This window comes from Papilio machaon, chromosome 2 (assembly GCF_912999745.1).
Source record: "Papilio machaon chromosome 2, ilPapMach1.1, whole genome shotgun sequence".
Taxonomy (NCBI): Eukaryota; Metazoa; Arthropoda; class Insecta; order Lepidoptera; family Papilionidae; genus Papilio; species Papilio machaon.
Genome location: NC_059987.1, coordinates 10236230 through 10247426, shown reverse-complemented (window position 1 = coordinate 10247426; position 11197 = coordinate 10236230). Strand labels below are relative to the sequence as shown.

Here is an 11197-nt window from a genome sequence, read left to right as displayed (position 1 = left end):
TTATAGTTTCTCTGACTGAGACATCTATCGTCAAGAACATGCACGAACAATCTCGAAAATTCTAGTTGGAATGGGGCTATTTTAAGATTGCGCCATCTGTTGTCGAAAGAAGAACATTCCAGAAGTACGATAACAATGAAGGTATGAAAACATGGGGAGGTTTTTAAATTACAGGAAATAAATAAATAAATTTATAAGGTCTCTGACTTGAATATTTCATTTGTAATTTATTAAAAGCATGAGGGATTTAAAATGATGTCTACTACTCAATTTTTCTATAATTGTCCTGACATCTAGTGTCAAGAAGACACAAGGCAAATTAACCAAACAGAAACCTCTTGAAAACTCTCAAAACATCAAGCGCTTTTTTTCGCCCGATGTTTTTATGACCTTTTATTTGTCATGACTGTTTTTCAATAATACAAAAACATTGAAAAATTGTGACAATAAGTGTTCAAGTGTAAAATCTTATTATTATTGCGCAATCCAAGATGCAATACGAAAAAAGTTGATGCAACAGGCGCATGAATGTGACGAAATAGTTGTTCATTGATTTTTGAGTTTTAATGTCAGTATTGTATACTATTTTATTACATTTCTATCGCTATTTTGCTAGTTTTTATTATTCCCTGGATAAGTTATCACTTTTATTATATTGAAAACAAAGAAGAGAGTCATGGTGTTTACACTGGGATTTAACAAGACTTGCTACTAATTTATAACTGCAAACTAATTTACAAATACCATACCAATAGTTCTCGTAGTTCATCCAATGTCGAACTGCCTCAAGACAGAAAGTGATGAATGGAGGTGGTGTTGAAGTTCACATTTTCAATTTTGAAAACATTAGCTGATCAGACATTTACTCGAGTTATATTATTTCGAACAACACCATACCCAGCAAGCAGCATTGGTGATCTTTTGTCTCACGTAATTCATTTTGAATAGGAATATTACGGTGGAATTGACAATTACGTATTATCAAGATCATTTTGTTTTCTCCTCTGTACATTCATTGACTGTCTGTCTGCCTTCATATACTGGTAACTGGTACCTTATTATTAGCAATATCAAGTACGATAAACCCAATTAAAGCACTTATCTCGACATCTCTTGTTGAATAAATGGAGCTTATATTAATACGATGTATTAAGATAAATTCTAACAACAAAATGTTACAAAATATGAAATTGTAATTAGCGTATAAGTAGCATGTACTGTCAATGTGCGTCAAATATACGTCAATCCATTAACAGTAGGATTTTATTTTAATTTTCATAGATTTGTTTGCATTTTGTACAAGAAATATTAACAGTGAAATTCAGCAGATATATTTTTGTGTGGAAAAAAAAACATGGTCTTCTATATTCTGTCCGGTACTTCGACTATATATAAAAAACTAAAATTATAGGTACACCTAGCGTTGCCAGGCGTCCGGATAAAGCCGGAGATAGGTAGGCTTTTTGATTGCATGTCCGGCCAAACTGGCTGGTCTGTCCGGCTATTAGGTTTGGCGACCTGGCAACCCTAGGTACACCTATGAATATAGAAGAAATTTCGTAATTCTTCGTAATAGTCCTACGTGGTTCTACGTGTTCTAGTATTTTGCTTAAAGATTTTAATAAATATTTCGAGGAACACACTTCATATGCGTGACAAAACTACTGATGCATAGGGTTGCCACTTCTTCGGGTTTAACAAGAAATCTCTGGTTTTGCATGGTGCACACACTGACTATCAAATCAAAGTTTTGGGGTTAAAGTGAGTGGTAATAACAAGTCGGTGGGTGTTTTTTTGCTGAAATTCGTCGGGGTATATGTTTAATGAATGTTGTCAGCCCTACAGATGTTGGTTAGACCTCAGCACAGAGATGCCGTGTGCCGACAAACATCTCGTGATTCACTTATTACAATTACAAACACTAAAATCCACAAAAACTATTTTTAAACATTTCCTTATTCAACATGTTTGTTATCATCGAAATTTGTAAGCCGTAAACATGTTTCTCTAAAAAAAATACCCAGAGGATTATATAATAAAGCAAATTTAATGAGCTTTTCTACTAGAAAGGAGAAAGAAATGTTGAAAAGATTCAATTAATTTCGAGCATCCATCTAAAGTTTCATGAAATAACTTGTAAAATTCAGATTAAATTTTTCTTAAGGCATTAAAATATAGAAGGGACAAAAAATCCAGTAACTTAAGAATATGTTTGTATTGATTTAATATTCCAAATAGAAAAATAATGTCTACATATTAAAATCGCTATTATGTAAAATAAATTGAACAAAGATCTAGAGAAATTTTAAACAATTATATTTTACCTTTCTGATTATCTCTTACATTTACGTAATAATTGCACTTTATGCAAGCCATGTGTAACAAAAAAATAAAAAAGCGACGTCTGGTTCCGTATATTGTAAAAAGTTATTCATAATAAGTGATATTAGACAATGAAAATGAAAAAACAAACTTAAGAAGATATATATAAAAAAAACAAGCTGTCGCCGGCGACTCCGTCCGAGCGGAAATAAACATAATACGTAGCTTATGTGTTCTTCTAAACTATGATCTACATCTATAACAAATTTCGTGGAGATCCGTTGAGCCGTTCTGGAGATACCTTCAAACCTACATCCATCCAAACATACATCATTTTCTCTTTTCCAAATATCTTCAGCGATTAGTGCCAGTATGTGTACATAATATAACTTTGTCGCCTAATTTACTGGCGAACCCTTTACACATCAGTCATCCAGTTCAAACAAGCTAATCAAACACCGTGGACATGGTAATGAGCCCTAACAACCAATTTATATTTAACCTTTTCATTACTGTCTCGCAAAACGCGTCACTAAACGTCCGTTACTCTATGGTGGGAGTAATTTTTTTCTATTATAAATTCTCGGAAATGACAGATGTAAAGCAATTTTTTGCCGCGCATTTTTGAGACGTTTGATAGCGTGTAAAAATGGCAATTAAAGTTTTAATTTTAGTCACACTGATTTGTGCTGCGACTTGTTTGCCACTTGGTGGTGATGGGAACGGTATTTTTTTCTTGAGTTAAAATTTTTTTTTATTACTTTGACATGAAATTTCATTACAAATTTTTACTTTAAGATATGTTAATTTATTTTTAAGTTGTAACTAATTTCGGGACAATCGACATTTTTAGTAGAAATGCAATTTGTAATATTTCATAGACTGAGAAAATTTAAAAACTGAATTGTGAAATTATGATTTTTTTAATAGATCTAGTGAACAGCGGTCAAAGGCTGTGGAAAAGATTCATCAACCCGTCTGTGATTTTCGGAAATTTTGCCGACAATGGAATCAACAAAATTAGGACCAAGAGAAGGTAAATTAAAAAAAAATCCAATCCATATTAGAAAAAACCTTTTGAAAGTAAATGATCTTTTTGTCCTAATGCATTTGTTGTGAGAACTACTTTAAACTTAGATCGAAGATTTCCATATCCTTTAACCCTCCTACCGTTTTCCTGGCAGCTCTGAGGACGAATGCGAGAAGCTGCAACTGTGCAAGCTTCACGCGCGCTCTCGCTACAGCTTCTTTGCAGCTTACGAGCTGTATTTCGTCAAGTTAGTACTACATATTTTGATATTCATAAAATTATGTCGTACTTTTGTATTATTACATACAAAAACGTAATTTATAGAAAGTAATAAACATTAGTAAAACTTTATTTTATGCTTCTTTTCTCAGTTGCTTCTTTACTTAAAACATTTTTCAAAGTTAATTTGAATAGTTAAGAATATATGTGTTGTTTGTACAGCAAAGAGAACGCGAGGCTGTGGGACCACCAGACGCACTCGGCCGCGGACTGCGAGAGGAGGTTCGGGGGCTGCTATAAATAAAATTGCTATATTCATAATGTGTTATCTAATTTAAAGCTATTTAATAAGTATTTATTTGCAAATGATTTATAAAAAATACACGAATTAAAATTTCAAATGTTTTATTTTTTGTAAGAAATGTCTAATGAAAAAATTATAAGAAAAAGAGAAAGAATAACTTCACCTTAATAAAAAATAAAATAAAAAACTCAACTGATGTTCTCTATTAGAACAAATAACGCCATCTGTCGTCTGGGTTTTTTTTTTATTTAAACTGAATAAACTGATATGTACTAGTATAGTATTGTATTATCTGTGGAAACATTTTTTTTAAATATACACCAAAACGCCAAAAAAAACATTTAGCAATGAAAAAAACTGGCGACTGAGATTTGAATTCGTTCTTTTCATTATTTCTTTGTTTGTCTTTGTCCACTACATATATTATGTGTTTGTGGCGATGAAATATTGTGACTCCTATAACACTCCTGGAAAGGAGAAGAATCGTTGGTCGAAGGCTCTAGGCTGTCACAATGTAATTTACATACACACATACATCTTACCAATATTATAAATGCGGATGTTTGAAGGTATCTCCGGAATGGCTCAACGGATCTTGATGAAATTTGTCACAGATATAGAACATAGTCTGAAAGAACACATAGGCTACTTCTTACGTTTCCTTTTAATTCCACTCGTACGGAGTCGCGGGTGACAGCTTGTAGAAAATATATGGGCGAAAAACATTACCTTATTTGTCAGTCGAGTAAAATAAGTGCGGTTTCGGGTATTTATTTTAAAAATAAAAAAAGTAATGTAACAATCCACATCATTTATTTAATCACAACAAAATAAAGTAGCTATTTTCAACACATTTCAAATAAATCATTTAAATAATATGTAAAGGAACATGCTTAAATAAACTCATTCATTTGATATCTTTTATTAATAAATAAAACTATTGAAAATACATCAAACTCATTGATTCTTTAAATATTTATAATTCATAATTTAAAAAAAAGCAATGGAAAATATTCTGTCCGCTTATAAATAAAATACCACGAAACTCTAATTAATAAATAAATGGTTTTCATGAGGTCTTTTTTAATATATAAATTAAATAATGGTAACACAATTTCATATCAGGAATGTTACACTTTGACCACACTTTAATACATTTTAGGATTCACAGAAGTCAGTTACGTATCAATATAAACCAGCTGAAGTTTAAAGTTAATTAGAGCAAGTTTAAACTAAATTCAAAAGTAAGGTATTATTTTTGTTTCTCCGCCATATCACTATCGACAATAAAATAAATGTCAATAAATAAACGACTGTAAGTTTATCATTGTATGTGAACAAACATGAAGCACACATCTCATATAATACATTATGACAACTTATTTATAAATTCATTAGATTATTAAAAATGTATAAATTTCACTAACGGGGGGGCGCCCCACTCATACACAAGACTTAAGGTGGGTATAGATTAGTGCATTTACTTGTAACAAAACAACGAGCCGCTCTATGATATGTTCTAGTGTTCACTTTAACGAACCAGACATGGAAACTGCTTTTACCAATATTATACGATTCGTAAGAACGTTACATTACATAAAAATGCTTGAGAAAATGCTCTAGTGTATATTCACCTTTATAATACTCTTACATTTTACAAAATATTATCATCACAAGTTACAACTGGAACTATATTTTATTTGAAGTCGACACGAAAATGCAAATTTTCTATAAGGATGTTGACTTGACATGAATCAGTGTGTCGTGTGTATGTGTTGTATGTATGAGTGTGTCACTGCACCTTCTTGCGGAGGGCGCGCTTGCCGGTGTGCGCGGAGGCGGCGGAGGCGGCGGAGGCGGAGGCGGCGGTGAGGAGCTGCAGCAGACGCTGTCGCTGGCTGACGGCGAGGGCCAGCAGGCACAGCACCGGCACTATCAGGATGGACGTCGCTCGCAGCTCCTGCTCCGACGCCCGCACCTGACACACACACACACATTACACATTAAAATAACCATAAATGTTATTTTACAAAATTATTTAAAAGAACAGATTTTTTTTTATAATTGCGAATGTTTAAAATCACCTTGGGCATAAATTCGATGGTGAAATCCTTGAAACGTCCATCGGAGACGAAGTGTATGATGACGTCATCGTAGTCGTGCGTGGCCTTGGACAGCGTGGAGTCGAGACGCAGCACATAGGTGGCGTTGTCAGCGGGCAGACGCGGCAGCGGCAGCAGCGCGGCGTGGGGGCGGGGCGTGCCGGACGGGGGCGGGGCGTCGGGGCGTGCGGCCATGAGGGGCGGGGCGTGGGGCGTGGCCTGCGCGCTCAGCGTGAGGCGCAGCGTGCGCATGTGGTCGGCGAGCGCGCGCACCACCACGCCGCCGTCAGTCACCGCCGCGCGCTGGATCACTATCAGGCGCACGTTCTCCACGTCCTGCTCCTTCATCTGATCGCAGGGATGATGTTAAGCCATACTCACAGAGAGAAAACTACAATTGAATATATTAAAAACTCACTTCGATGAGTGGCGGCGCCTTGGCGAGCCTCAGGCCGCTCAATTCCGGTGCAGAGGATTCCTTCAGCTCGAGTTTGTAGTAACAATTTGGCATCAATCCGCGAATGCTGTTTGGAAATAACACTATTTTAAAAAAAATATACAACTATGTTTTAATATCGACTCTTCAATTTTGACACAAAAAACTATTACACAAATGTTTAAATAATTAAGGATTTGCTCCTTGACAAAGAGAAGTTTAAAAGTGTGGTACCGGAATGTGGCGTCAGGCGAGGCGGTGGCGTCCTGCGGCACGCAGTGTGCGGGCGGGGGCGGGGGCGGGGGCGGAGCCTCGGCGGAGGGCGACACGGGCAGCGCGCGCACTCCCACGCCCGCCACACCCGCACCGTTCAGCGACACCACGCTCCCCCACACCGACCATGCCACGCGTACTCCGCTGTACAAATATCTCATGTAAAGCACCACGGAACCATTAATACGGAAGTATGTAATGTGACGCACGTGAAGCGCAGCGTGTGCCGCATGTTGTCGTGCGGCACGTGGTCAGTGTGCGGCGGCACGTGCAGCGTGGCGTGCGGCGGCCGCAGCAGGTACTCCTTGAGATGGGGCCGCACGTAGTACTGCGCCGGCGCCAGCGACACGAACCTCAGTCGCCCCTCCGCGTCCGACGCCGCCGTGCGCCTGTACTCACCCCCGCTCACCGACACCAGCGCACCCTGACACACGTACAACGTATAACTTTGTATTTTAATTATTCGTACAAGTGTGTGTCTGTGTACCTAAGTATAGTTATGTATAGGTTACCTCTAGAGGTTTCCCGTCGGCCTCGTCCTGCAGCTCCACCAGGATCTCTGCGAGCTTGCTGGCGGCGATGTTGCCGTCCTCGTCGCGCTCGCCAAAAACGTACGAGTCCTTTTTCGCGCTCACAACATATCGCCGACCGCGCTCCAGCGGCCCGAACCGGTATGTGCCGTCCTCCCCGGTCACTTGTGTCAGCACCAGGTCATCTGCACATGTATCACAAATTATTGAAAAATATTCCATGTACAATTATATATGACGGTATTGTAAGAAGGAGAGTACGTAGTGCGTACCGGAGCGCAGTGTGATGAGTACGTCGGCGACTGGCGGCAGCAGACGGCCGGCCAGCGTGAGGCCGCGCGCCGCCCGCAGCTGCAGCGCCGGCGCCCCGCACCCCGCAGCGCCCCGCACCCGCTGCGCCTCGCGCGGCCTCACCAGCAGCGTCGCCGACGTCGCCCGCACAGACACCTCCTCGCCCTGCACGACACACACCACAACACACAATAACTACTTTTGTCTACCACGATTTACAAAAGTTTTATCTATTTACCTACTCCAGTGCCAACTGCATCATGCAAATAATAGTATTTAGACTAGACCACAGTCTATCATTACATTTGAAATGCAACACACATTGAATTCACCGTCTCTACTTACATCGGCCAGATACAAGGTGTGCTCGAAGATGTAGCCCCCGGCGGGGTCGGGCACGGGCGTGAGGGGCCCGAGGTCGCGGCCGCCCTCCGCCGCCTCCACGTGCAGCATCAGGTCGGACACGGGGTCCGGAGACGTCACGCGCACCACCGCCGCGTGCGACACCGCACTGAACTCCACCGTCTGCAAATATTTACAACAACCTTAACATGACTATTTCTCAAACATATAACAAGCAAAATACCAGCAGCTCCAGTGTGCTAACCGGGGGGTCGTCAGCGGCGAGGTCCACGCGGGCGACGGGAGGCTGGAAGAGGTGGCAGCCTCGCGGTGTCAGCGTGTACTGCTCCGCGGCCGGCACGCACTGCTCGCTGGCACCCGCCGGCACCGACAGCACCCCGCGCGCACTCTTCGACTTGTACTCCACCTGCACGGAACACCACCACAGTTACAACGGCTGCTTCTTTCTGACATAGTAATGGCGGGCGGGGCGGTGCACACCTCTATGTCCTGGTCGGAGACGAGGTGCAGCAGGTAGCCGGCCTGCTCGAAGGGCGGCACGAGCGCGAGCTCCCCGGCCACGGCCACGTTGTGCCGCGCCTCCGCCCAGCACAGCCGCGCCCCCTCCACCGACACCTCCACGCTGCCCGGCACCACATCGCTGAACTCGTACTCGCCCTCTGACATATAAGCATTTGTTATTAAAAACTCAACTTCTCGCATAGAGGTTGTTTAAATCAGAGCAAGTTGAAGACATATTTTTTTTCTTATCATCCTTCCCTTTATAATAGGTAGAGTACTAACTGTCGTTGGGTATTGCGGTGAGGAGAGGTGCACGCGACGCGTACCCCCCGTCTAGTGCGAGCGGTCGCAGACGCAGACGCAGGCCACTCGTGCCATGCGCGGCGTGCGTCACCACGCGGCCACGCACACGCGCACGCACCTGAGAGAACGTCACATCTGGTACACCACCACCTCGCGACACCACCACTGACCTGCTCGCCGGGTACCATCTGTACAACATACATATTTTATATATTTTGTTTCACCACTTTAAAAAGTTTAATTATTATTATTTCCACTCACTGCAATCCATCTCTCAACTCTTCCTCGGAAACTTCGACTTTAGCCGTATAAGTGCCCGGTGCTAAGAAAGTGCACCAAGTACCTATAAACAATATAAAAGTGCTTTTATTGTTCTTATTAGAGAAAAGCTTACTTAGAAATAATACCATCAAAATTACTTCACTGAGACACAATTTCAAAAAAACTAAGTGATAAATGTCAGTATGATGTATCTCACCATCAGTCTGCGGAGTGACATGGTGGAGGCGGGCGGTGTCGTGGTGCGCGGCGAACTGCACGCGGCGTTGCTCGGGCGGCGACACGTGTCCGCAGACACGCCACCGCGCCGCCGCCGCGACCACCGCCCCCGCCGGACCTCGCGCATCTACCTCCACCCGCACCTCCTCCACTTCGCATTGTTCTGCAAAATACAACAACCTAAACTGCAAATACTCAAAAAACATATGCAAAAACAAACTAAATCATCTATTTTGTGCTGCAAAAACCATATACTCAAAACTACAAAATTACAATAAAATAAGACGTTATTGTCACCAAATTTATATTTGAAGTAAACATTAATCATTTAACACTGACCATGTTGGAAGGTGAGCGTGTAAAATCCAGGCTTGAGGGAGGGTAGTGTGAACTTGCCGGTGGCATCGGTAGTGCCAACCGGGGTGCCATCGAAGAGCACACGCACGCCGGGCATACCCTCGCCCCCGGGGGCATTCAGCACCGACCCTACTACTGTGAATCCTGTTACCTGATTATAAGAAGTTACTTAAATATTGTGTGATACATAATATGAAAATTTAGCTTTTTCAATTCTTTCTATATTTCATAAAACACTTACCTCAAAAGCATTTTTAATGTAAATGTTATCATGTTTAACACTAAAGGGCACACTGTCGGGCTGAATATTGTAACTGACAGCGGCCTGTCCGGGAGGCTTGGACAGAGCCAATATTTTGTATTCTCCCGCTGGCACCAGCCCAAATTGAAACTCTCCCGATGCATCTGTGACAGAGTGACATATCGGAGAGTCTGGTACACCTTGCAATAATGCAGTATTGCAACCTTCTACACGGAACTTCTGTTTCTCCTGAAATCATGAATTATTTGAATAATTTTACATAGAGTATCAAATAAAGTGATTTCAAATGCAACTAATTGTTTAACTAATAACTTATAATATGACAAGCATGAGACAAGATGAACATTGTCTCAATATTCTTAGTTAAATATATATAAAAACACAATTACTCATTATTAAAACTTACCACTTTAGAGTACAACAAGACATATATTCCAGCAATAGGGCTACCAAATGATGTGACCGAGCCCACCACCTCATATCCCTTAACTGCAAGCAACCCTACAGGTAGTGCTGTGTTCCCCTCCTTCACCTGTACCACTGCTTGAGCTGGCTCTAACTTCCATCTGAACACACATTAATTCATAATACTCACAAAATTCACAAGTTGCAAGTAGTAAAAATAATAAGTCAATGTTTTAGTTCAATAAATAAACTTATTTTATAACTTACTTTGAATGAGATGCTTTTAGCATGTATTTTCCAGGGATGACTGGTGTGAAATGAAAATCTCCACTAGTTGAAGTAACTGTCTCCCTAACTAATCCACTATCATCCACCAATTGCACAGTTATACCAGTGGGCCCGGTACTCTGGCCGGCAGTTATCACTCGACCCGTTATACCGAATCCATTAAAGGCAAAGTTTATATCTTGTCCAGTGGAACATTTGTCTGTTTTACCGTTGACCACTAATTCCACTTGTGAAGGCTCAAAGCTCCATCCAGCTGGGGGATGAACTTTTAAAACATACTCCCCATGCTCGTACATAGGAAGAAAATAATATCCATTGGTCGGAGCGCATTCTGTTTTTTCTTTGAGAATTCCTTCTTTGGTGTATCTAAAAAATATCAAGGTTCACTAAACCAGGCGAAATAAGTTTGTTTTATATTCAACAATTAACTATATTATACAAAATGATTCAATGAGTATATTTTAATTTATAATCTAGTTAGAATAATACGTGCAAGTTATAATCTAATTTGCAAACAAGAGGTTAACTTACAGGCCTATTTCTATTTTTGAAAAATCTAAGTTAACGTGACTTTTTACAAATCCACCACAACCGAGAATTTCGTCTGAATTACATTGTGTTACTAATGAAAGTAAAATAATTTGATACACAAAAAATAATAGTTTCTTATAGGAAACGAGCGGCCCCATTTTTATAAATCATCACCATATAAA

At 40.6% G+C, this 11197-nt stretch overlaps 2 protein-coding genes across 2 annotated transcripts; one reads left to right on the top strand and one right to left on the bottom strand.

Moving 5' to 3' along the window:
• The first annotated feature begins 2915 nt into the window (after positions 1-2915).
• On the top strand, positions 2916-3875 carry LOC106710901. Its single transcript, XM_014503084.2, has 4 exons — positions 2916-3047; positions 3253-3358; positions 3507-3599; positions 3794-3875. The coding sequence occupies exons 1-4, from the start codon at positions 2972-2974 to the stop codon at positions 3873-3875; spliced, it is 357 nt and encodes a 118-aa protein (XP_014358570.2). The 5' UTR covers positions 2916-2971.
• Positions 3876-5590: 1715 nt separating this feature from the next.
• Positions 5591-11197, bottom strand: LOC106710884 (nodal modulator 1). The gene is made up of 18 exons (XM_045680741.1): positions 11016-11197; positions 10464-10850; positions 10198-10357; positions 9771-10019; positions 9512-9680; positions 9153-9335; positions 8936-9017; positions 8654-8862; positions 8351-8529; positions 8115-8276; positions 7853-8032; positions 7489-7672; positions 7199-7401; positions 6896-7110; positions 6648-6830; positions 6396-6501; positions 5960-6325; positions 5591-5853 (listed from the first exon to the last, which is right to left on the bottom strand). The coding sequence occupies exons 1-18, from the start codon at positions 11171-11173 to the stop codon at positions 5668-5670; spliced, it is 3561 nt and encodes a 1186-aa protein (XP_045536697.1). The 5' UTR covers positions 11174-11197; the 3' UTR covers positions 5591-5667.